This window comes from Chionomys nivalis, chromosome 15, assembly GCF_950005125.1.
Source record: "Chionomys nivalis chromosome 15, mChiNiv1.1, whole genome shotgun sequence".
In the NCBI taxonomy this organism is placed as follows: domain Eukaryota; kingdom Metazoa; phylum Chordata; class Mammalia; order Rodentia; family Cricetidae; genus Chionomys; species Chionomys nivalis.
In genome coordinates, this window is record NC_080100.1 from 69,891,766 (window position 1) to 69,919,144 (window position 27,379).

The 27,379-nt window shown below is 44.6% G+C and overlaps 1 protein-coding gene and 1 pseudogene across 2 annotated transcripts in view; both read right to left on the reverse strand.

Moving 5' to 3' along the window:
- Nucleotides 1-732: 732 nt before the first annotated feature.
- Nucleotides 733-27,379, reverse strand: part of LOC130887316 (splicing factor U2AF 65 kDa subunit-like) — a 59,870-nt gene continuing 33,223 nt past the window's right edge. The window contains exon 2 of one of the 2 annotated variants that reach the window (XM_057789693.1): nt 733-1,890. In XM_057789693.1, coding sequence (XP_057645676.1) covers nt 733-1,836 — 1,104 coding nt within the window. In that variant the 5' untranslated portion in view covers nt 1,837-1,890. Of the gene's footprint in view, nt 2,152-27,379 lie in introns of those variants that run through there. The other variant, XM_057789692.1, reaches the window with a different exon arrangement.
- Nucleotides 9,347-9,842, reverse strand: LOC130887318 (transcription elongation factor A protein-like 8; annotated as a pseudogene).

Genomic DNA, 27,379 nt, shown 5'->3' on the forward strand with positions numbered 1-27,379 from the left:
TTTCTTATATACAACAAAATGTTTAATGAGCAAATTCTTATTAGCAAATATAAAACTGCCACAGAGAAGAAGAGCAGGACAGAGACAATGGGTTGGGGGTCAGGAAAAGGCTAAAGAATCAACTACTTAAGAAACCAGGAGCGGGGGGAGGGGGCAATATGTGGGAGTTGGGGGAGGGAAATGGGAAACGGGGAGCAGTTGGAAATTTTAAGTAAAAAAGAATAAAAAAAAAAAAAAGAAACCAGGATGGAGAACTGGAAGGACCAAAAGCCAGAGGACGGGAGCTGTGGTCCGCAAAGGGAGAGGGCAGGGCACTGAGGGCCAGACAAGAAAATTCAAAATAGTTTGGCCATAAAATATAAACACGCTATGTTCCTACCATGTGGGAAAAGGCCGAGGAAAAAGGTGTCAAGGGATAAGAAGCTGTTTGGGACGGGGCTGTGGGGGTCCTACCTGCCTGGCTGTGCACACAGTCCTCATCCCAGCCCCTTCCCTCTGTGTCTGTGTGGGTGCGTGTGTCTATGTGGGCCTGTGTGCACTTGCCCAGTCCCCTTCCTGCCCTAGCCCCCCGAACCCCCCACCCCCATAATTGCTGCCATTCCAGTTGCTGCCGTCTGTCATTCGGCTGTCACTCCTCTGCCCATCCATCATCTTCAGAGGGGAGAAAGGAGGGGGGGAAAGGTGGGGGGAAAGTCCCCAGCCAGCCCTCCCCCTACCCTCCCCCAGCCACATCTACCAGAAGTCCCGGCAGTGGTAAGAGTCAGGGTCACAGTATTTTGTGACCACCACTCTGTTGGCGAACTGGCGGCCAGTTAGGCCCTGCATGGCTTTCTGGCAGTCTAACACAGAGGTGAACTCCACAAAGATCTTTCCACAGCCAGGCACCTCGACGCCGTCCACGGGCCGGGGAATCTCGATGGACTTGACCAGCCCGTATTTGCTGCACTCATCTCGCACGTCCTCCACAATCTCCTCGTACTCCTCATCGTCCAACAGCTCTTCAGGCAGCACCATGTTCATGAGGCAGAGGACCTCAGTCGGGTGACCGCCCATCTGCACCTGAGAGCCCATCAGGCCGGGCACTTGAAGGGTTACAGTTGTCTGATTGATGGTACTCAGCGTGGCATTCTTGGCTCCCACACTCGCCCTCTGGACAAGCAGCTTCTTGTCCCCTAGTTGCATCCCATGCAGCCCCGCAATGGCCTGATCTGTGACGCTGATGTCCACGTACTCACAGAAGGCATAACCCTTGGAGAGCCCTGTGGCACTATCCTTGACCAAGTTGAAGGCCTTCAGAGGCCCAAAGGATGTCAGCAGTTCTTTCACCTGGTCATCATTCAGGTAGTTGGACAAGCCCCCGATGAACAGTTTGTGCGCAGAGTCTGGAACTACACTGGATACAATGCCAGGCACATAAACAGAGGGGTTCTCTGACATGCCAGGCAGTGGCTGATAGTCATGAGGCCTTCGAATCTTCAGTGACTGGCCCTGGAAGATGATGCCATCCAAGGCCATGGCCTGGGTCGTTTCATCCACTGAGCGGAACTCCAAAAAGGCAAAATTCTTGTCTTGATTGATCTGCACAGCCAAGACTGGGTTGCCAGGGGCCTGAGTCAATCCGCAGAAGCACATCTGGGCATTGAAGAAGTCCATCATAGCTTCCTCAGTGATGCCAAATGGAATGCTGCCCACGTAGAGGCGTCTGGCCTGTCTGGTCATCTGACTCCCAACAACAGGCACGGGCGTTGGGATCACAGCCAGACCATCAGGAGTCATAGTGGGGAGAAGGGCAGTGGCTGGAATCTGACCCGCAGCTTGCATGGCCTTGTACTGCATTGGGGTGATGTGCTCAAAGCCAGGTGGTGGCACGTCCCAGTATTTACGCACCTTCTTCTTCTTCTTCTCATGGTGAGGGGGATGAATCAATCCACCATGCTCCTCTTTATCGCCTCTGGTCAAAGGTTTGCTTTGCCTTCGTCTGTCTCGGTAGGCACTGTGCTCATCCTGGTTAAGATGATCTCGGCTCCGGTTCCTGTGCTTCTGGTCCCGGGTTCTAGAACGGCTGTGGCTACGCTTCCAATGGTGGTTCTCCTTGTCCCGTTGTTGTTTGTTCTCGTTGAGCTTCAGCTGGAACTCGTCCAAGTCCAGCATGCTTATGCGTCTGCATAGGGTCCTGTGCAGCTTTGCCTCACTGTGTGCTGCCTGCCCCTTTTAAAAGAAAGAGAGTAGTTGGGTGTGGCGGTACACACCTTTAATCCCAAAACTTGCAAGGCAGAGGTAGATTGATCTCTGTGACTTCAAGGTGTGCTAGCGTGCACCTTTAATCCCAATGCCTGGGAGGCAGAGACAGACTGATCTCTGTGAGTTCAAGTTGTGGTAGCACACACCTTTAATCCTAGCACTGGGGAGCCAGAGACTGGTGGTTCTCTGTGAATTCAAGGACAGCCTGATCTACACAGTTATTCCAGGACAAAGATGTACAGAGAGCCTGTCTCAAAAAAGAAAAGTAAAAATAAGAGAAATAGAGGTTAAAAGAAAGACGCATAAACATGGAAAATACAGAGAATCTTGATACTGTATGCTATTAAGCTCTGTTTGAATTGTTTGAATGCCTAGGAAGGAGCAACAGCTGCTAAAAGACTTTTGTTTATAAATGCTGCCTCGTAACCCAAGATAGATACTGTGAAAATATTTGCCTTCAAAACAGAAGTCAAAAATTATGTTAATTTGGAGAAGAGATTTTGCTTTTGTTTCCACAGAAAATGAGAGGCTGTGGATTCATTCTGAGTTAAAAAAAAAATTCAGTTTGAGCCGGGTGGTGGTGGCCCACGCCTTTAATCCCCGCACTCGGGAGAAAGAGGCAGGAGGATCTCTGGGAGTTCGAGGCCAGCCTGGTCTAGAAGAGCTAGTTCCAGGACAGGAACCAAAAGCCACGGAAAAACCCTGTCTCGAAAAATAACACACACACACACACAAAAAATCCAGTTTGATCAAGCAAGAACACCTGAAAAATCTCCAGGAGGAAGAGATAGCCCAGATGTCTGAGGTCTACATCCAGAACAGATTCAAGACTGCTACTGAGATGATCAGGACTCACAGGATATTTCAGTCAGGACTTGACTATAACTCTAAATTTTCTTTAGGTCCCCATTAGATTATCAGCGGCCCCCAATCAGCAGGAAGTAGCCTGAAAAACTACACCCACTTTCCCCCAAAAAATGAACTAAGAATGTTTTCCTTTGTTTATAAAAAGAGGGGGAAGTGGTGCGGGAGAATTGTCTGTATTCTGTCAAACGCGTTTTAAATAAACACTGGTTGGCCAGGCTGGAAGTATAGGTTGGTAAACCAGATACGAGTAGAAGAGGAGAATGCTAGGAAGGAGGAAGCCCATTCCTCACAGGGCAGCCCAGACCACCGAAGAAGCAACATGGGAGCTGCCCAGCTAGAAAAGGTACTGAGTCATTTGGCTAGCATAGATAAGAACAATGGGTTAATATACGTGATATGAGGGTGATAAAAAGCCTGAGTTAATGGGCCAATCAGTTTATAATCTTATGGAGACCTCTGTGTAATTTTCTTTGGGGCTTGCCGGTTCTGAGGTACAGGGTGGGATGGAAATCCCCACAGCTGGCCCTCATGTTACAGACACCTGTCATTCTCTTGAGCCTCCTGGTGAGTCCCAGTCAAGTGGAAAGCACTGTGTGAAGGCTGGTAAGAAACCCCCTTGTATTGACCAGTGAGCCAAGCTAGTTCTTTGTAGGGGGTGGGGGTGGTGGGGAGTGGGTTGGGGTGCTGCCATCCTGAGGTCATATAGAGGCAGATCACAGTTTATTGGGGCCGCTGTTGCTGTTTGTATTCGGGAGTGTGCAACAATTGGTTTTTTTCATCCAGATAATGACTGTGATCGACCCGCAGAACGACAACTGGGTTGCTGTTTTCACTATTATGAGTGTTGCCACAAATGTTTGTGTGCAAGCTTCGAGGGGGCTCAGTTTATCTTCCTCTCCTCCTCCTTGTTTGCAATACCCGCCCCACCATATAACTGCTGTTATATGGAAGTATTCTGGGTACATTGATTTGAATAAATATTTGTTGAGTGCTTATTGCATGTTAGGTATCGTCCAAAGTCCCAGGGTCTGTGGGGAATGAATCAGGTAAAGGTCACTGCCCTCCTGGAATCTCTACCCTTCTCTCTGGGTCAGAAAATGCTAAGGAGAAAGTAACAACAAAGCAGAGGGTATGCCAGGTGGGGACAGACACTAGACCAGAGGCAGATAGAATTTGTTGAGCAAACGGGTAGTGAGTGAGAAAATGTTTGGGGAAAGAGTTTTGGGATAGGGTGGAGGTGCCACAACAGGTGCAGAAGTCCTGGGCCAAGGCCCAGCTCGGTTTTCTTGATGGAACAGCCCATCAGGGAAATCATCTCCAGCGCTTCTCTGAGGAGCCATAGCATGTTGTGAGGGGGCTTCCAGAGCCGAATGCTCTGGGCCACGCCACCTGTGAAGTCTTTGAAAACCTCCATAGTGACCCCCCGCCCGCCGCCGCCACGCCTAATAGGGTCCATTTAACCTGCAAGCAGACAGTGTGCTATTAAGTGCCAGGCTGGAGATGTGAACTGGAGGGAACAGTCAGGCAGAGTGGTGAGGGAAGTGAGACATGCCTGTCTCCTCCCCTGGTTCAGCCAGTGTGCCATGGCCCTTGGCCAGGCTTCTGAAGTCCAGTCCTGTTCCTAGTCCCGTTAACTGACTTGCCATATGCCTTCTCCAGCAGGGTGCTCCAGAATTCCTGGCGCTGGGCACCATGCATGAACAACAGCTTGTTATTCTTAGTGGGCAGTCGGTCGTCCACCACCACATTCATCCACTGCCCGAACTGCCAAAGATGTGGGTGGCAAGGGGACATTTCTTTGCATACAGGTGAACTTTATCCCCAGAGCGTCTCCTGGTGGCCTTTCCGAGAACATACATTACGATTTTTGTAAAAAACTGGTGTGTGTGTGTGGCAGGGTGGGGTAGGGGGTGTTATGTTATTTCTTTCCTACCACCTTCTGAGTTTCAGGGATCAAACTCAGGTCATCAGGTTTGGGATAAGTGCACTGAAGGCACCTTGACCAAGGCCCTTGGAATACGTGAAGGAAAGATAACAAAAGCCCCCAAATTTCTCGAAGTAACCAAACCCAGGTATTGCACCAGTGACAAGAAAACCCTACCCATGGGGCTAGAGATTTGGCTCAGTGCTTAAGAGTGCTGACTGTTCTTCTGGGGAGCACGGTTCAATTTCCAGCTAATGCATATAAAATTAGGATAAATCAGTCAATGAACAAGAAAAGAGAAAAGAAAACCCACCTTCATTTAGACTAAGGGCCTGTCTTGATAAAAGACATCTGGAGGTTGAGCTTTCAGATCTTAAAATCCTCTCCCTATTCTATGACATTCAGAATTGTTCCTGGATCAGCTAAAGGGTCAGGTCATACAAAATACATGGTGGAGATTTTCAGTGTCATGATAACCATGTGTGTTCCTGAGAATGTGCATGCATGTGGGTTCAAATGTGTGTGTGCTCATGAGTGTGCTCACACACAAAAATGGGAATGGGGAGAGAACCACAAACAATTAATTATTTTCTTTAGCACTTTGAAAAACTTAGCTGACATGATTTCTTTCATGAGTGGGTATTTCTCTAAATATTGTGAGAAAGCTATTTCAATTAGTGCTATATTTGAGAATCCAAGTAAGTGCATACATGATCTCTCTCTCTCTCCTCTATCTTTCTCTGTTGGTTTGAATTAGAATGACCCCCATAGGCTCATATATTTGCCTGTTCATCACCAGGGAGTGCAAGTATTTGAAAAGATTTGAAGCACAGGGAGGTGTGGCCTTGCTGGAGGAAGTGTCTCACTGGGAGTGGGCTCTGAGGTTTCAAAAGCCCAAGCCAGGCCCAGTAGTTCTCTCTTCCTACTGCCTGTGGGTCAGGATTGTAGCTCTCAGCTCTAGATTCAGTGGCATGCTTGCCTTTGTGCTGCCAACGCTCCCTGCCTTGGTGGCAATGGACTAACCTCTGAAGCTGTAAGTCAGCCCCAGCTAAAGGCTTTCTTCTATAACAGTTTCCGTGGTCATGGTATCTCTTCAAAACAATAGAACAGTGACTCAGTCTCCCTCCATCTCACCCTCCCTTCCTCCCTCTTCCCTCACTTCCCTTCACCTGAAAATGGAAGATGCTGGCATAGTTTTCCTTGACATTCTGCCCCTGGACATCACATAGAACAGCAGTTTGGGACATGTAATAAGGGTGCCAATGGCAGATAGCAGCCTGCAGTCCCCTTAAAGGCAGACAGGAGGGGTTGATCCTTGAATAGCCCCACGTGTGTAGAGGCCCCAGATCCCAGTCAGGGGAGCATCCCCCAGATCTCCCCAGCAGAGATAGCTCTGCCTTTTACTGAGGTGTGTTGGGTAAGGGGCCAAATGGAAAAACTGAGGCAGAGCTTGGGTTCTGAAACAGTGAGGACATTTGTAGTTCAGTCTGGGGAGCCACAAATCATGGTATCATTTGTGGTTTGGGGGAACGTAGGGAGGCTGCATAGCACCCTGCTTTCCTATCTGTTGAACATATCCAATAACCCTTCTGTATGATTCCTTGTGAACGGGCTGGAGAAGCAGTCAAAGGCCCAAGAGGTCTCCCTAGAAAACTTCTGTCATCTCATCTCAGTATTTAGGTGGTGAAGGATAAAAGCTTTCTAAGTTCCTTGGCCACCAACCTGGTCTACAAAGAGAGCCCTTGTCTCTGAAAACCTGCCAAGAGCTGGAGAGATGGCTCAGCAGTTAGGAGTACTTCCTGCTCTTTCAGAGGGCTTAGGTTCAGTGCAGCACCCACATCAGATCCTTTGCAACCACCTGTAACTCTAGCTGCAGGGGACCTGACAGCGCCCTCTCCTGGCCTCTACAGGCACTGCACTCAAATACACAAACCCATGCACAGAAACAACTATACAAAATTAAAAAGAAAAATTGCAAAATCCCCCCAAATTCCAATCAACCAATCAAGAAAAGATGCCTCGCAACTGGAAAACATCTCAGGAGTTAAGAGCACTTGCTGCTCTACCGTGCGCACCAGAATGCAGGTCCGAGCATCCACATCAGCTATCTTATTAACACCTGTAATTCCAACCCCAATGGATTGTAATATCTTTTTCCAGATGCTGAGGGCATCAGACACACATCTGTGAATACTCTTACACACATCTGTGCAAATTCTGACACATACACATACATCAATAATTAAAATAAAAGTTTAAATGTAAAAATGAAAAAAATGTCTATCCCATTGCCCACATGCTACTGGAAAAGCTGGGCTCTGTCCATATGCCACCATGAGCCCTGGAGCTAGCTGAGCATGGAGCACAGTGCCCCTGTGGAAGCATGGGAGCATGGTGCCATGCATCAGTCACCCACTGCCATCTGTCCCCTGGGATTGGCCCTCAGTGACAGGCCAGGTAACTGTTGGTGCTATGTGGACTCCAGGTTCTGGGAAGTTTCTGTGATGGTTGGTAGCCTCTGGGCTTTGGAGGGAGGCTGCAGTCTGGAGGGAATGGTAAAGACTCCACAGTCATCAACACAAGGGAGCTACAAAGGAGACACTGATCTCCTCCTCTTGTACCCAGCATCACTCGGGCCCACTGAGCCACAGAGACGATTGTGGTCCTAGGGCTCTTTGGCCTCTTGCTATACTTATTTCTGCCATTTTCCCTGCCACAAATATGAATTAGAGTGGCCCAGGGTCCTGCCCTGGGCCTGAAAGGGTGCGAGATTGTGAGGGAGGACTACCTCAGGGAGGAGGAGATAATCTGGTACCTGGAGTAGTGTCATGTCACTCTATTGCCCTGTTATTGATGGCCCAGACCAAAGAAGTCCTACCACCTACCCTGAACTCATTGGATTGTTGGCAGTGACCTTAAATTTTTCACCCCCTTTTGTTGTTGTTGTTGTTGCTCGGTCACTAGGCCTTTGGCTAGCCTAGAAATCACATTGTAGACCAGCCTGAACTTAAATTCATGAGTAATCCTCTTGCCTCTTCTAGATTTTGGGATTACAGGGACATGCCACCATATCCAGTTTTTTTCTTTATTGAAATAATTTATTCGTTTCTCTTTTATGCGCATCGCTGCTTCTCTGCCTCCGTGTATGACTGTGTGAGGGTGTCTGATTTTGGAACTCTTGCCAGTTGTGAACTGACACGTGGGTTCTGGGAATTGAAACTGAGTCCTCTGGAGGAACAGTCAGTGCTCTTTTTCAATTTTTATTATCTATTTATTACCGTTATTAGTTTTGTTTGTTTTGTTTTTGAGACAGGGTTTCTCTGTGGAATAGCCCTAGCTACATAGGGAGACCTCGTCTCAATAAATAAAATTTAAAAACCTTGAACAAAACAAATAAACGTAAAGTGCCTGTGTTTACCGTTGGACTACCAAGAAGCCCCACAGAGCTTCTGGGAAGGGGCTCAGGCTACACCTAGATCTCATGCACAGAAGGCAGTATCTCAACAGTGTGTAGCACTGGATTCAGCCACGCCATGAGACGAACAGGGTCCCAGAGTACAGCTGATGTCAGCTGCAACCTCATGAGACACTGGGTTAGCCCTGCCCCTCCACTTCTGAGGCTCTCCAACAGAACCTGGGAGGTGAGAATTTCTTGCTGGTTGTTTTGTTTGGGACAGTCTCACATGGCCTCAGGTTGTCCTTGAACTTTTGCTTCTTTTGTCCTTTTTATTTTATTTTATTTTTTTATCTATGATTGCCAGTTTTATTCCTCTGGCTAAGAAATCTAGAGGTAATTCCAGGTTTACATTTTTTTAATAGTTCTTCATCAAGAGTTTAGTGCCTTTATTGCCTCTACAAGCTGGTTACAAATTAATTTTAATTAACTCCCACTTATTAAAAAATCTGCAGTTCTTTGTGAGACACATATTCATTAAAAAATACACACAAGCAAAAGGCAAAATTAAAACACAACACACAAAAAAGCACTGTTAAGTTTTTTGATACGTATAATTATACATGTACACACATAATTAGGAATTTACCTATATATGCGAGTTGATACTATATATGCTGCTTTTAAATTGTATAATATGGAATGAACACATTTCCATGCATAAGGGTGAAACTTTCCAACTGAAAAATAAACGTGGAAAATGGGTCAAAATCCTAAAATCCAATGAGATGCTGGTAACACCAAAACTATCTAAAATACCGCCAGGTAATTAAAAGTAAAATGAAGTTCAAAGATACATCAGAAAACGCTAAGAGAAAGAAAGCAGCAGCCAGATTTCAACATCAGAGAAAAAAAAGATTTCAAGGCCTGAAGCACACAGGATACAGAGGGCTTCGGGAATGTCTTTGTTTCCAATGCATCATCACAAACTTGTTTCTTACTCTTCTTATCTCTTCCCTAAGCCTTTCCAACTCATCCACTCCTCTTATCACTTCATCAGGGTTCAGATGCCTTGTGGGAGTGTCCTCTTAGGGTTCAGGGCTGGGTTCAGCAGGCTCTGCTCTAAGACTTCCATCTGCATCCTCCCCCACACTTTCTCCAGAAGCCAGAAGATTTCCTCTTGCCTGCTGAGGGCAGTCTTCTGAAGGATGGCCTTCATCTGCCTTTGGTGTATTCTGGGGTGTTCCTTCACACTTGTCACAAGACTTTTGCATGTTGAGTATTTCTTTTTTTGAATAAATTAACCCTGTAGGTACCTGAAGATTTGCCTCTCTTCTTGCACCTTGATTTATGTCGCGCCCCAAAGACAAGAGTCCTGGAAAGCGCTGGGATACTCTTCTCTTGCAGGACTGAGCTGCTACTCTGCCCTTTTTATCTTGGTGCTAAAATTGTAGCTATGAACCACCATGCCTAGTTTGACGACTAAAAAACATTGTCTGTCTGAGAATGTGTGCAACTCTGGTGGCTTGGGGCCAGTGACCGGGGTGGGGTGGGGTACATTCCTGTGCACATAGTGGCCATTATGGGGTGCTGAATTCCTTGGAGCTGAAGCGGAGAACTTGGCTGTTGGGGTCTGAACTCCGGACTTCACTATTTTGTAGCAAGTGCTCTTAACTGCTGGGCTGTCTCTTCACGTGCCTCCAGTTGCTAAGCCTTGGGTAATACATTATGCAGCAACAAATATCTACTAATTGTATCATCCCAACTCACTCCCAAACCAGACCACAGTAGGTACAGAAGGGCCCTAGAGAACACAAGCAACCCAGACTTCCAGGATTGAGAGTCATTCCACAGACCAGTCCCTCACAACAATCATTATTTTTGGGGGTCCCACTTTCCCGATGGAGGCCAGCCTCTTGTTTTCCACTCACTGAGAACGCGTTGGCAGAAGTCTATGTGAGAGAGCTCATTAGTGATGAATTAATGATGAATTCGTGATATCCTATGGTGAAGGAATAAGAATGTTAAGGGATGAAGGGCCCCCTCCCTACCTCCCATGCACCTCTGAGTTCTAGTGAGCAGTAGGAGGTGCTGAGCTATCTGACCACAGCCTGGTTCTGAGAGACAGGCTTGGGTGCTAGCCCAGGATTAAACTAGGAGGCTTGGCAATAGCATGATCAGAACTGCCTTAGCTCTGATGGCATTGGGACCTAGTGCCAGGGACCTCCCTGCTTCCCAGTGCCCACCTTGGGCCGCTGCCAGGAGATGTTCTGCATCTTTTTAGCATTTTGACCGAGATCCTTGGAGCCTATAGACTTGGATACAGCAGGGTAAACATGGTGCTCAAACAGTTCCCCCTTCCTTAGACATGCCGCTCAGAGCTCCTCAAAGATTTGATTCTTGTAATTGTGGGCATTTTGGTGTTGGCCCACACCCTTGGCCTTGAGCCCGTTCCTTTTTATAGAAGGCACTGTTCCCTTTTCAATATAAATGGGCTCTGTTCGATTAAAAAATAAAGTCAAGTAACCCAATTTAAAGTGGTACTGAAGCTGGGTGGGTGGGAATAGCAACAGTTTGGGCGGTGGGAATAGGAGATTCAGAAGCTGACCGTCTATGCTTACAGAGGTTTTATCTTTTTAATACTATTCTGGGTGGTTTTATATGTCAAACTGACTCAAACTAGAGTCATTAGGAAGGAAGGAATTCTGAGGAGGTTTCTCAATTAGTGATCAAGGGGGAGGGTCCAGTTTACAGTGAGTGATACCATCCCTGGTCTGGTGGCCCTGGGTTCCATAAGAAAGCAGATGGACCAAACCATGGGAAGCAAGCCAGTAAGCAGCTCTCCTCCTCAGTCTCTGCATCAGCTCCTGCCTCCAGGATCCTGCTGTTTGAGTTCCTGTCTTGACTTGCTTCAGGGATGAACAGAGATGTGGAAGTGTAAGCCAAATCAACCCTTTCTTCCCCAGCTTGCTTTTTGGCCATGATGTTGTGCTGCAGCAATAAAACCCTCACTAAGACTTTACTTACTTACTTTTATATGCATTTGCACATGTGCCTGAGTGTTTATCTGTGCATCATATGCTCACAGGGGTCTAAATAGGCATCAGATCCCCTGGAACTGGAGTTACAGATGGCCGTGAGCTGCCACACAAGTGATGCGATTCAAGCCAAGTCTTCTGCAAGAGCAGTAGGTGCTCTTAACCCCTGAGCCCCTCCACGTGCATCTGCCTCCCAAGTGGTGGGTAAAGGTGTGCACCACCACGCTCAACCTTATTTAATTAAAAAACGTGTAGGGAGTCTTGTCTGCCGGTATGTCTGTGCAGGTGTATGCAGTGTCCTTGGATGCCAAAAAAGTCCATCAGATCCCCTGGAGCTGGAGTTAGTGTCGTTTGTGATCTGCCTAATGTCAGTGCAGGGAACTGAACCAGTGTCCTCTGGAAAATCAATGCTTCCTTTCTTCCTTCCTTCCTTCCTTCCTTCCTTCCTTCCTTCCTTCCTTCTTTCCTTCTTCCCTCCTTCGCTCCTTTCTCTGTTCCTCCCCCTTCCTTCCTTCCTTCCTTCCTTCCTTCCTTCCTTCCTTCCTTCCTTCCTTCTTTCTTTCTCTCTCTTTCTCTCCTTTTTTTCCTCTCCTTCTCTCTTCCTTTCTCCTTTCTTTGAGACAGGATCTCACTCACTATGTAGCCCTGGCCTGGAATTTGTTATTGAGACCAAATTTGAACTCACAGAGATCCTCCTGCCTCTGCCTCCCAAGTACTATATTTTGTTGTTGTTGTTTTGTTATTAAATATGCACGGGTGTTTTGCATGCATGCACATCTGTGCATCATATGAGTTCCTGGTGCCCTCAGAGGCCAGAAGAAGAATCAGCTTCCCTGTAACTAAAGTTGCAGATGCTTGTGAACTGTCATGTGTGTTCTGGGAATTGAACCTGAATTCTCTGGGAGAGCAGCCAGTGCTCTAAATCATGGAGGAATAGCTCCAGCCACTGATTGTTTATTTTAATTTATGTGTCTATGTGTGGGTATATGCACATGGGTGCAGGTACCCAAGAAGCTCCTATGTGGGTGCTGGGAACCATGCCTTCATCCTTGGAAGATCAGCAAGCACTCTTAACCTCTGAGCCATCCCTCCAGTCCTTGTGCTCTGTTATCTGAGTCAGTCCTGTCAAACAATGCCCTCCAAAGGGACCCCATCATCTCTGCTCTCCCTGGCTGAGCTCAAGGCCTCCAATGTCTTCACTTCTTCGCTGTGCCTTATGAATGCCTCGCCATTCCTCCCATCTGTGAGCAGGAAGGGCATCTCTTCTTGATGCCCTTGAAGCCTTGATCTTCTCTTCTGTGAACCAGCCACCCCGTTTTCGTTTTCAGAGGCCGGGTGACAATAACCCAAGCACTCTGCAGACATGATGCTTGCTCTGCCTTTGTCCTGGAGTGATGACTCCACAGTCAAGAGCACTTGCTGCACAATAACGTGGCCCCGTATTGGATCTCATCTCCATAGGAGAAGCCTGAGGGTCTGTGAATGTCTGTAACCCTACCTCCCAGGAATCTGACAATATCCGCCCCCTCCAACACACACATGCACACACACTCACACAAACACAGACATGTACACATATAAATAAAACACATCTTTTAGATTTATGGGGCTGGAGAGATGGCTCAGAGGTTAAGGGCACTGAGTGATCTTCCAGAGGCACTGGTTCAGTTCCCAGCACCCATGTTAGGCAGCTCACAATTGCCACTAACTCCAGTCCCAGGGTATCTGATGTCCTTTTTTGGCATCCAAGGACACTGCATACACCTGCCCAGACATATAGACAGACAAGACTGCCTACACGTTTTTTAATTAAATAAGGTTGAGCATGGTGGTGCACACCTTTACCCAGCACTTGGGAGGCAGATGCACGTGGAGGGGCTCAGGGGTTAAGAGCACCTACTGCTCTTGCAGAAGACTTGGCTTGAATCGCATCACTCGTGTGGCATCTCACGGCCATCTGTAACACCAGTTCCAGGGGATCTGATGCCTATTTAGACCTCTGTGAGCACATGATGCACAGATAAACACTCAGGCACATGTGCAAATGCATATAAAAGTAAGTAAGTATTGTCTTAGTGAGGGTTTTATTGCTGCAGCACAACACCATGGCCAAAAAGCAAGCTGGGGAAGAAAGGGTTGATTTGGCTTACACTTCCACATCTCTGTTCATCCCTGAAGCAAGTCAAGACAGGAACTCAAACAGCAGGATCCTGGAGGCAGGAGCTGATGCAGAGACTGAGGAGGAGAGCTGCTTACTGGCTTGCTTCCCATGGCTTGGTCCATCCGCTTACTTATGGAACCCAGGGCCACCAGCCCTGGGATGGCACCACTCACTGTGAAGTGGACCCTCCCCCTTGATCACTAATTGAGAATCCTCCTCAGAGTTCCTTCCTCCCTAATGACTCTAGTTTGCGACACAACAAACCACCCACAAGAGTATTAAAAGGATAAAACCTCTATAAGCGAAGATGGTCAGCTTCTAACTCTCCTGTTCCCACCGTCCAAACACCTGCTATTCCCACCCACCCAGCTTCAGTACAGCTTTAAATTGGGTTACTTGTCTTTTACTTTTTTTTTATCGAACAGAGCCCATTTATATTGAAAAGGGAACGGAGGCTTCTATAAAAAGTAGCTGTCTCAAGGCCAATGGGGTTCTCGGTGAGTGGAAAACGAGGGGCTGGCCCCCATTGGGAAAGTGGGCCACCCCCCAAAAAAAGGTTGGGGTGGGAGAGGGGGCTATGGAATGGCTCTCAATCCTGGAAGAGTGGGTTGTTTGTGTTCTCTAGGGCCCTTCTGTACCTACTGTGGTCTGGTTTGGGAGTGAGTTGGGATGATACAGTTAGTAGATATTTGTTGCTGCATAATGTATTACCCAAGGCTTAGCAACTGGAGGCACGTGAAGAGACAGCCCAGCAGTTAAGAGCACTTGCTACAAAATAGTGAAGTCCAGAGTTCAAACCCCAACAGCCAAGTTCTCAGCTCCAGCTCCAAGGAATTCAGCACCCCCTGCCGACCACCATGTGCACAGGAATGTACCCCACCCCACCCCAGCAACCGCCCCAAGACCACCACAGGTGCACACATTCTCACACAGACAATTATTTTTAGTTGTCAAACTAGGCATGGTGGTTCCAGCTGACGTAAGCTGCACTGTGGGACTCTGTTCCTCTGAAGGTGTGGCTGGGTCCAGTGCTCCACTGCTGAGATACTGCCCTCTGTGCATGAGATCTCAGTGCACCCTGAGCCCCTTCCCAGAAGCTATGTGGGGCTCCATGGTAGCCGAAGAGTAAACACAGGCACTTTACGTTTATTTGTTTTGTTCATGGTTTTTAAATTTTATTTATTGAGACAAGGTCTCACTATGTAGCTAGGGCTGTTCCATAGTGTCAAAAACAAAACAAACAAACAAAACTAAGAACAATAAAAATTAAATAATAAAAATTGAAAAAGAGCACTGACTGCTCTTCCAGAGGACCCAGGTTCAATTCCCAGCACCCACGTGGCAGTTCACAACCGCCAAGAGGTGCAAGGTCTGACAACCTCTTACAGTCATACATACAGGCAAAGAAATCACCAATGCGCATGAAAGAAAAAATAAAAAACTTATTTCAATAAAGTAATAAACTGAGTATGGTGGCATATACCTGGAATCGCAAAATCTAGAAGAGGCAAGAGGATTACTCATGATTTCAAGGTCAGGCTGGTCTACAAAGTGAGTTCTAGGCTAGCCAAGAGCTTAGTGACCTTGCAACAAAAACAAAAACAGTAAAGGGGGGTGAGAAATTTAAGGTCACTCCCAGCAATGCAGTGAGTTCAGGGTAGCGTGGCTAGAGGAGACCCCGTCTTTTGTCTTTCAGACAAAGCTCAAAACTTTCTCACCTGTCACAGGGGGTAGGACTTCTTTGGTCTGGGCCATCAATAACTGGGCAATAGAGTCACATGACACTAATCCAGGCACCAGGTTATCTCCTCCTCCCTGAGGTAGTCCTCCCTCACAATCTCGCACCCTTTCAGGCCCAGGGCAGGAGCCAGGGCCACTCTATTTCATATTTGTGGCAGGGAAAATGGCAGAAATAAGTATAGCAAGAGGCCAAAGAGCCCTAGGACCACAATCGTCTCTGTGGCTCAATGGGCCTGAGGGATGCTGGGTACAGGAGGAGAAGATCAGTGTCTCCTTTGTAGCTCCCTTATGTTGATGACTGTGGAGTCTTTACCATTCCCTCCGGACTGCAGCCTCCCTCCAAGTCCCAGAGGCTACCAACCATGACAGAAACTTCCCAGACCCTGGAGCCCACACAGCACCACCTTTTACCTGGCCTGTCACTGAGGGCCGACCCAAGGGGACAGATGGCAGTGGGCGACTGATTCATGGCACCATGCTCCCATGCTTACACAGGAGCACTGTGCTTTATGCTCAGCTAGCTTCAGGGCTCATGGTGCCATATGGACAGAGCCCAGATTTTCCAGTAGAGTGTGGCGATGGGATAGACATTTTTTCAATTTTTGATTTAAACTTTTATTTTAATTATTGATGTGTGTGTGTGTGGGTCAGAGTTTGCACAGATGTGTGTCAGAGTAGGCACAGATGTGTGTCTGATGCCCTCAGTGTCCAGAAAAGAGTATTACAATTCCTTGGGGTGGGAATACAGGGTGTTAGATAGCTGATGTGGATGCTGGGACCTGCACTCTGGTGCTCATGGTAGAGCAGCAAGTGCTCTTAACTCCTGAGACTTCTTTCCAGTTGCGAGGCATCTTTTTTTGGTTGGTTGTCTGCATTTTGGAGGGACTTGCAATTTTTCTTTTTAATTATGTATAGGTGTTTTGTGCATGGGTTTATGCATTTGAGTGCAGTGCCTGTAGAGGCCAGGAGAGGGCGCTGTCAGGTCCCCTGCAGCTAGAGTTACAGGTGGTTGCAAAGGATCTGATGTGGGTGCTGTACTGAACCCAAGCCGTCTGAAAGAGCAGGAAGTACTCCTAACTGCTGAGCCATCTCTCCAGCTCTTGGCTGGTTTTCAGAGACAAGGGCTTACTTTGTAGACCAAGTTGGGGACCAAGAAACTTAGAAAGCTTTTATCCTTCGCCAGCTAAAAGCTGAGATGAGATGGCAGAAGTTTTCTAGGGAGACCTCTTGGGCCTTTGACTGCTTCCCCAGCCCATTCACAAGGAATCATACAGAAGGGTTATTGGATATGTTCAACAGATAGGAAAGCAGGGTGCTATGCAGCCTCCCCAAGTATCCCCAAACCACAAATGATTCCCTGATTAGTGGCTCCCCAGACTGAACTGAAAATGTGCTCACTGGGCTATTCAAGGATCAACCCCTCCTGTCTGCCTTTAAGGGGACTGCAGGCTGCTGGCTGCCATTGGCACCCTTACTGCATATCCCAAACAGCTGTTCCCTGTGGTGCCCAGGGGCCAGAATTTCAAGAAAAACTATGTTGGCATCTTCCATTTCCATGTGAAGGGAAGAGTGGGAGGAGGGAGGGAGTGAGGGAGGGAGGGAGGGAGACTGAGACACTGTTCTATTGTTTTGAAGAGTCACTGTTCTATTGTTTTGAAAGAATCTCAGATTCCGAAGATACCATAGAGAAAATAAACACGCTGATCAAAGAAAACAGCAAGGCCAACAATCTCTCATCACAAAACATTCAGAAAATATGGACACAATAAAAAGACCAAACCTAAGAATAATAAGAGTAGAAGAAGGGGAAGAAGCGCAGCTCAACGGTCCAGAAAATATATTTAATAAAATTATAGAAGAAAACTTTCCGAACCTAAAAAAAGATATACCTATGAAGGTTCAAGAAGCATATAGAACACCAAATAGGCTGGATCAAAAAAAAAAATCCCCTCGCCATATAATAATCAAAACACAAAGCATTCAGAATAAAGAAAGAATATTAAGAGCTGCAAAGTGAAAAGGCCAAGTTACTTATAAAGGTAAACCTATCAGACTTACACCTGACTTCTCTATGGAAACCATGAAAGCCAGAAGGTCCTGGATAGATGCATTGCAGAAACAAAGAGACCATGGATACAAGCCCAGACTATTATACCCAGCCAAGATTTCGTTCACTATAAATGGAGGAAACAAAATTTTCCAGGATAAAAACAAATTTAAACAATATGTAGCCACAAATCCAACCTTATAGAAAGTAATAGAAGGAAAATCACGAACCAAGGAGTCCAACAATGACCACAATAACTCAGACATCTAGAGACCCTTCACCAGCACAACTCAAAGAAGGGAAACACACAAACTCTACTACTAAAAAAGTGACCGGAGTTAACAACCACTGGTCATTAATATCACTTAATGTCAATGGACTCAACTCACCTATAAAAAGGCACAGGCTAAGAGATTGGATACGAAAACAGGACCCAACATTCTGCTGTTTACAAGAAACACACCTCAACCACAAAGACAGGCACCTATTCAGAGTAAAGGGCTGGGATAAGGCTTATCAAGCAAATGGACCTAAGAAACAAGCAGGTGTGGCCATACTAATTTCTAACAAAGTTGACTTCAAACTAAAATCAATCAGAAGAGATGGAGAGGGACATTTTCTACTCATAACAGGAATAGTTCATCAGGATGAAGTCTCAATCCTGAATATCTATGCTCCTAATATAAAAGCACCCACGTACGTAAAAGAAACATTGCTAAAACTCAAGCCAGACATCAAACCACACACAGTAATAGTAGGAGACTTCAACACTCCTCTCTCACCAATGGACAGGTCAATTAGACAGAAACCTAACAGAGAAATAAGACAATTAATGGAGGTAATGAATCAAATGGACTTAACAGACATCTATAGAATATTCCACCCAAATAGAAGAGAATATACCTTCTTCTCTGCAGCTCATGGAACCTTCTTGAAAATTGAACACATACTCGGTAACAAAGCAAACATCCAGAGTTACAAAAAAATATTAGTAACCAAATGTATCTTATCAGATCACCATGGATTAAAGCTAGAATTCAACAACAATGCTACTCCCAGAAAGCTTACAAACTCATGGAAACTGAACAGTCAACTACTGAACCATACCTGGATTAAGGAAGAAATAAAGAAAGAAATTAAAGTCTTCCTTGAATTCAATGAAAATAAAGAAACAACATACTCAAACTTATGGGACACTATGAAAGCAGTCCTGAAAGGAAAGTTCACAGCACTAAGTGCCCACTTAAAGAAAACAGAGAAAGCACACATTGGAGACTTAACAGCCCACCTGAAAGCTCTAGAAAAAAGAAGCAGACTCACCTAGGAGGAGTAGAAGACAAAATAATCAAACTGAGGGCTGAAATCAACAAAATAGAAACACAGAAAACAATTGAAAGAATCAATGAAACAAAAGCTGGTTCCTGAAGGAAATGAACAAGATTGATAAACCCCTATCCAAACTAATCAAACGGCAGAGAGAGAATTTGCAAATTAATAAGATCAGAAATGAAAAGGGGGACATAAGCACAGACACAGAGGGAATTCAGAGAATCATTAGATCTTACTACAAAAGCCTGTATGCCACAAAACTGGAAAATGTAAAAGAAATGGACACTGTTTTAGATAAATACCATATATCAAAGTTAAACCAGGACCAGGTGAACAACCTAAATAGACCTGTTAGTCGCGAAGAATTAGAAGCTGTTATCAAAAACCTCCCATTCAAAAAAAGTCCCGGACCAGATGGTTTCAATGCGGAATTCTACCAGAACTTCCAAGAAGACCTAATACCTATACTCCTTAATGTATTTCACAATATAGAAATAGAGGAGTCATTGCCAATTCCTTTTATGAAGCTACAGTAACTCTGATACCAAAACAACACAAAGACTCAACCAAGAAAGAGAATTACAGGCCAATCTCACTCATGAACATCGACGCAAAAAGAAGCATACAGAACACCAAATAGGCTGGATCAAAAAAAAACATCCCCTTGCCATATAATAATCAAAACACAAAGCATACAGAATAAAGAACGAATATTAAGAGCTGCAAAGGAAAAAGGCCAAGTTACTTATGAAGGTAAACCTATCAGACTTACACCTGCCCTCTCTATGGAAACCAAGAAAGCCAGAAGGTCCTGGATAGATGCATTGCAGAAACTAAGAGACCGTGGATGCAAGCCCAGACTATTATACCCAGCCAAGCTTTCATTCACTATAAATGGAGAAAACAAAATTTTCCAGGATAAAAACAAATTTAAACCATATGTAGCCACAAATCCAGCCTTACAGAAAGTAATAGAAGAAAAATCACGAACCAAGGAGTCCAACAATGAGCACAATAACTCAGACATCTAGAGACCCTTCACCAGCACAACTCAAAGAAGGGAAACACACAAACTCTACTACTAAAAAAGTGACCGGAGTTAACAACCACTGGTCGTTAATATCACTTAATATCAATGGACTCAACTCACCTATAAAAAGGCACAGGCTAAGAGATTGGATACGAAAACAGGACCCAACATTCTGCTGTTTACAAGAAACACACCTCAACCACAAAGACAGGCACCTATTCAGAGTAAAGGGCTGGGATAAGGCTTATCAAGCAAATGGACCTAAGAAACAAGCAGGTGTGGCCATACTAATTTCTAACAAAGTTGACTTCAAACTAAAATCAATCAGAAGAGATGGAGAGGGACATTTTCTACTCATAACAGGAATAGTTCATCAGGATGAAGTCTCAATCCTGAATATCTATGCTCCTAATATAAAAGCACCCACGTACGTAAAAGAAACATTGCTAAAACTCAAGCCAGACATCAAACCACACACAGTAATAGTAGGAGACTTCAACACTCCTCTCTCACCAATGGACAGGTCAATTAGACAGAAACCTAACAGAGAAATAAGACAATTAATGGAGGTAATGAATCAAATGGACTTAACAGACATCTATAGAATATTCCACCCAAATAGAAGAGAATATACCTTCTTCTCTGCAGCTCATGGAACCTTCTTGAAAATTGAACACATACTCGGTAACAAAGCAAACATCCAGAGTTACAAAAAAAATATTAGTAACCAAATGTATCTTATCAGATCACCATGGATTAAAGCTAGAATTCAACAACAATGCTACTCCCAGAAAGCTTACAAACTCATGGAAACTGAACAGTCAACTACTGAACCATACCTGGATTAAGGAAGAAATAAAGAAAGAAATTAAAGTCTTCCTTGAATTCAATGAAAATAAAGAAACAACATACTCAAACTTATGAGACACTATGAAAGCAGTCCTGAGAGAAAGTTCACAGCACTAAGTGCCCACTTAAAGAAAACAGAGAAAGCACACATTTGAGACTTAACAGCCCACCTGAAAGCTCTAGAAAAAAAGAAGCAGACTCACCTAGGAGGAGTAGAAGACAAAATAATCAAACTGAGGGCTGAAATCAACAGAATAGAAACACAGAAAACAATTGAAAGAATCAATGAAACAAAAGCTGGTTCCTGAAGAAAATGAACAAGATTGATAAACCCCTATCCAAACTAATCAAACGGCAGAGAGAGAATTTGCAAATTAATAAGATCAGAAATGAAAAGGGGGACATAACCACAGACACAGAGGGAATTCAGAGAATCGTTAGATCTTACTACAAAAGCCTGTATGCCACAAAACTGGAAAATGTAAAAGAAATGGACACTTTTTAGATAAATACCATATATCAAAGTTAAACCAGGACCAGGTGAACAACCTAAATAGACCTGTTAGTCACGAAGAATTAGAAGCTGTTATCAAAAACCTCCCATTCAAAAAAAGTCCCGGACCAGATGGTTTCAATGCGGAATTCTACCAGAACTTCCAAGAAGACCTAATACCTATACTCCTTAATGTATTTCACAATATAGAAATAGAGGAGTCATTGCCAATTCCTTTTATGAAGCTACAGTAACTCTGATACCAAAACCACACAAAGACTCAACCAAGAAAGAGAATTACAGGCCAATCTCACTCATGAACATCGATGCAAAAAGAAGCATACAGAACACCAAATAGGCTGGATCAAACAAAAACATCCCCTTGCCATATAATAATCAAAACACAAAGCATACAGAATAAAGAAAGAATATTAAGAGCTGCAAAGGAAAAAGGCCAAGTTACTTATGAAGGTAAACCTATCAGACTTACACCTGCCCTCTCTATGGAAACCAAGAAAGCCAGAAGGTCCTGGATAGATGCATTGCAGAAACTAAGAGACCGTGGATGCAAGCCCAGACTATTATACCCAGCCAAGCTTTCACTCTCTCACCAATGGACAGGTCAATTAGACAGAAACCTAACAGAGAAATAAGAGAATTAATGGAGGTAATGAATCAAATGGACTTAACAGACATCATAGAATATTCCACCCAAATAGAAGAGAATATACCTTCTTCTCTGCAGCTCATGGAACCTTCTTGAAAATTGAACACATACTCGGTAACAAAGCAAACATCCAGAGTTACAAAAAAATATTAGTAACCAAATGTATCTTATCAGATCACCATGGATTAAAGCTAGAATTCAACAACAATGCTACTCCCAGAAAGCTTACAAACTCATGGAAACTGAACAGTCAACTACTGAACCATACCTGGATTAAGGAAGAAATAAAGAAAGAAATTAAAGTCTTCCTTGAATTCAATGAAAATAAAGAAACAACATACTCAAACTTATGGGACACTATGAAAGCAGTCCTGAAAGGAAAGTTCACAGCACTAAGTGCCCACTTAAAGAAAACAGAGAAAGCACACATTGGAGACTTAACAGCCCACCTGAAAGCTCTAGAAAAAAAGAAGCAGACTCACCTAGGAGGAGTAGAAGACAAAATAATCAAACTGAGGGCTGAAATCAACAAAATAGAAACACAGAAAACAATTGAAAGAATCAATGAAACAAAAGCTGGTTCCTGAAGAAAATGAACAAGATTGATAAACCCCTATCCAAACTAATCAAACGGCAGAGAGAGAATTTGCAAATTAATAAGATCAGAAATGAAAAGGGGGACATAACCACAGACACAGAGGGAATTCAGAGAATCGTTAGATCTTACTACAAAAGCCTGTATGCCACAAAACTGGAAAATGTAAAAGAAATGGACACTTTTTAGATAAATACCATATATCAAAGTTAAACCAGGACCAGGTGAACAACCTAAATAGACCTGTTAGTCACGAAGAATTAGAAGCTGTTATCAAAAACCTCCCATTCAAAAAAAGTCCCGGACCAGATGGTTTCAATGCGGAATTCTACCAGAACTTCCAAGAAGACCTAATACCTATACTCCTTAATGTATTTCACAATATAGAAATAGAGGAGTCATTGCCAATTCCTTTTATGAAGCTACAGTAACTCTGATACCAAAACCACACAAAGACTCAACCAAGAAAGAGAATTACAGGCCAATCTCACTCATGAACATCGACGCAAAAATCCTCAACAAAATACTGGCAAACCGAATCCAAGAACACATTAGAAAAATTATCCATTATGATCAAGTAGGCTTCATACCAGAGATGCAGGGCTGGTTCAACATACGCAAATCTATCAATGTAATCCATCATATAAATAAACTGAAAGAAAAAAAACCATATGATCGTTTCATTAGATGGTGAAAAAGCATTTGACAAAATTCAACATCCCTTTATGATAAAAGTCTTGGAGAGATTAGGGATACAAGGGTCATACCTAAATATAATTAAAGCTATTTACAGCAAGCCAACAGCTAACATCAAATTAAATGGAGAGAAACTTAAAGCCATCCCACTATAATCAGGAACACGCCAAGGCTGTCCACTCTCTCCATACCTCTTCAATATAGTCCTTGAAGTTTTAGCAATAGCAATAAGACAACATAAGGGGATCAAGGGGATTCGAATTGGAAAGGAAGAAGTTAAACTTGCATTATTTGCAGATGATATGGTAGTGTACATAAGTGACCCCAAAAACTCCACCAAAGAACTCCTACAGCTGATAAACACCTTTAGCAATGTGGCAGGATACAAGATCAACTCCAAAAAATAAGTCACCCTCTTAAACACAAAGAATATGGAAGCAGAGAGGGAAATAAGAGAATCATCACCTTTCACGATAGCCACAAACAGCATAAAATATCTTGGGGTAACTCTAACCAAGGAAGTGAAAGATCTATTTGACAAGAACTTTAAGGCATTGAAGAAAGAAATTGAAGAGGATACCAGAAAATGGAGGAATCTCCCCTGCTCTTGGATTGGGAGGATCAACATAGTAAAAATGGCAATTCTACCAAAGGCAATCTATAGATTCAATGCAATCCCCATCAATGTCCCATCAAAATTCTTCACAGATCCTGAGAGAACAATAATCAACTTTATATAGATAAACAAAAAACCCAGGATAGCCAAAACAATCTTATACAATAAAGGAACTTCTGGAGGCATTACCATCCCTGACTTCAAACTCTATTACTGAGCTACAGTAATGAAAACAGCGCGGTACTGGCTTAAAAACAGAGAAATCTTCCAATCGAATCGTATAGAACACCCGGATTTTAACCCACAAACCTATGAACACCTCATTTTCGATAAAGGAGCTAAAAGTATACAATAGAAGAAAGAAAGCATCTTCAACAAATGGTGATGGCACAACTGGATGTCAACCTGTAGAAGAATGAAAATAGACCCATATGTATCACCATGCACAAAAATCAAGTCCAAATGGATCAAAGACCTCAATATCAATTTGAACACACTGAAACTGATAGAAGAGAAAATGGGAAGTACCCTACAACACATGGGCACAGGAGATCGCTTCCTATGTATAACCGCAACAGCACAGACATTAAGGGCAACATTGAATAAATGGGACCTCCTGAAACTGAGAAGCTTCTGTAAAGCAAAGGACACTGTCACTAAGACAAAAAGGCAGCCTACTGACTGGGAGAAGATCTTCACCAACCCCGCAACAGACAAAGGTCTGATCTCCAAAATATATAAAGAACTCAAGAAACTAGACTTTAAAATGCTAAATAACCCAATTAAAAAATGGGACACTGATTTGAACAGAGAATTCTCAACAGAAGAAGTTCAAATGGCCAAAAGACACTTAAGGTCATGCTCAACCTCCTTAGCGATCAGAGAAATGCAAATCAAAACAACTTTGAGATATCATCTTACACCTGTCAGAATGGCTAAAATCAAAAACACCAAGGATAGCCTTTGCTGGAGAGGTTGTGGAGAAAGGGGTACCATAATCCATTGCTGGTGGGAATGCAAACTTGTGCAACCACTTTGGAAATCAGTGTGGCGGTTTCACAGGAAATTTGGGATCAACCTACCCCTGGACCCAGCAATACCACTCTTGGGAATATACCCAAGAGAGGCCCTATCATATGACAAAAGCATTTGTTCAACTATGTTCATAACAGCATTATTTGTAATAGCCAGAACCTGGAAGCAACCTAGATTTCCTTCAATGGAAGAATGGATGAAGAAAGTGTGGAATATATATACATTAGAGTACTACTCTGCCGAAAAAAAATGACTTCTCGAATTTTGCATGCAAATGGATGGAAATAGAAAATACTATCCTGAGTGAGGTAACCCAGACCCAAAAAGAAGATCATGGGATGTAGTCACTCATAATTGGTTTCTAGCCGTGGATAGGGGCCAATGAGTCTATAATTTGTGATCCTAAAGAAGCTAAATAAGAGGGTGAGCCCAAGGAAAAACATATAGTTATCCTCCTGGCTGTGGGAAGTAGACAAGATTGCCGGGCAAAAAATTGGAATCTTGGTGGTGGGGGGAGATGGGGGGAAGGGGAGATGGGGAGAGAAAAGTGCTAAGGAGAGGATGGGGGGATCTTGGGGAAATGGGATGATTGGAGATAAAGGAAGATTGGATAGGTGAGCAGGGAAGCACATATCTTAGTTAAGGGAGCCACCTAAGGGTTGGCAAGAGACTTGAACCTGGAGTGGCTACCAGGTGCCAGGGCAATGTCCCCATTTATTTCCTTGGGCAGCTGAGGATAGGGAACCTGAAATGACCCTATCCTATAGCCATACTGATGAATATCTTGCATATCACCATAGAACCTTTATCTAGCGATGGATGGAGAAAGAGACAGAGGCCCACACTGGAGCACCGGACTGAGCTCCCAAGGTCCTAACTAGGAGCAGAAGGAGGGAGAACATGAGCAAAGAAGGCAGGACCACGAGGGGTGCACCCACCCACTGAGACAGTGGGTCTGATCTATTGCGAGCTCACCAATGCCAGCTGGACTGTGACTGAAAAAGCATGGGATAAAACCGGACTCTCTGAACATGGCGGACAATGAGAGCTGATGAGAGGCCAAAGACAATGTCATGAGGTTTTAATCCTACTTCAGGTTCTGGCTTTGTGGGAGCCTAGACAGTTTGGATGTTCACCTTCCTAGACCTGGATGGAGTGGAGAAAGGGGTACCCTCATCCATTGCTGGTGGGACTGCAAACTTGTGCAACCACTTTGGAAATCAGTGTGGCGGTTTCTCAGAAAAATTGGGATCAACCTACCCCTGGACCCAGCAATACCACTCTTGGGAATATACCCAAGAGATGCCCTATCATATGACAAAAGCATTTGTCCAACTTTGTTCATAGCAGCATTATTTGTAATAGCCAGAGCCTGGAAACAACCTAGATGCCCTTCAATGGAAGAATGGATGAAGAAAGTGTGGAATATATACACATTAGAGTACTACTCTGCGGTAAAAAACAATGACTTCTCGAATTTTGCATGCAAATGGATGGAAATAGAAAATACGATCCTTAGTGAGGTAACCCAGACCCAAAAAGAAGAACATGGGATGTACTCACTCATAATTGGTTTCTAGCCATGGATAGGGGCCACTGAGTCTATAATTTGTGATCCTAAAGAAGCTAAACAAGAGGGTAAACCCAAGGGAAAACATATAGATATCCTCCCAGCTATGGGAAATAGTCATGACTGATGGGCAAAAAATTGGAATCTTGGGGGTGGGGTGGGATGGGGATGAGGGGTGATGGGGAGAGAAAAGTGTGAAGGAGAGGATGAGGGGAACTGGGGGAATCGGGGTGAATGGGGATAAAGAAAGGTTGGATAGGGGAGCAGGGAAACTCATACCTTAGGTAAGGGAGCCACCTAAGGGGTGACAAGAGACTTGAACTTGGAATGGCTACCAGATGCCCAGGGCAATGTCCCCAGTTAGTTCATTGGGGCACCTGAGGATAGGGAACCTGAAATGAACCTATCCTATAATCTTACTGATGAATATCTTGCATATCGCCATAGAACCTTCATCTAGCGATGGATGGAGATAGAGACAGAGACCCACACTGGAGCACCGGACTGAGCTCCCAAGGTTATAATGAGGAGCAGAAGGAGAGAGAACATGAACAAGGAAGTCAGGACCATGAGGGGTGCACCCAACCACTGAGACAGTGGGGCCGATCTATTGGGAGCTCACCAAGGTCAGCTGGACTGCTACTGAAAAAAACATGGGATAAAACCGGACTCTCGGAATGTGGCGGACAATGAGAGCTGACGAGAGGCCAAGGAGAATGGCACAGGAACTTTCATCTGGCGATGGATCGAGAGAGAGAGACAGAGACCCAATTTGGATCAACCGTCTGAGCTCTTAAGGTCCAAATGAAGAGCAGAAGGAGGGAGAACAAGAGCAAGGAAATCAGGACCACGAGGCGTGCACCCACCCACAGTGACAGTGGAACTGATCTATTGGGAGCTCTCCAAGGCCAGCTGGACTGGGACTGAATAAGCATGGGTTGAAACTGGACTCTCTGAACATGGCGGACAATGAAGGCTGATGAGAAGCCAAGGACAATGGCACTAGGTTTCGATCCTAATACATGAACTGGCTTTGTGGGAGCTTAGCCTGTTTTGATGCTCACCTTCCTGGGCCTGGATGGAAGTG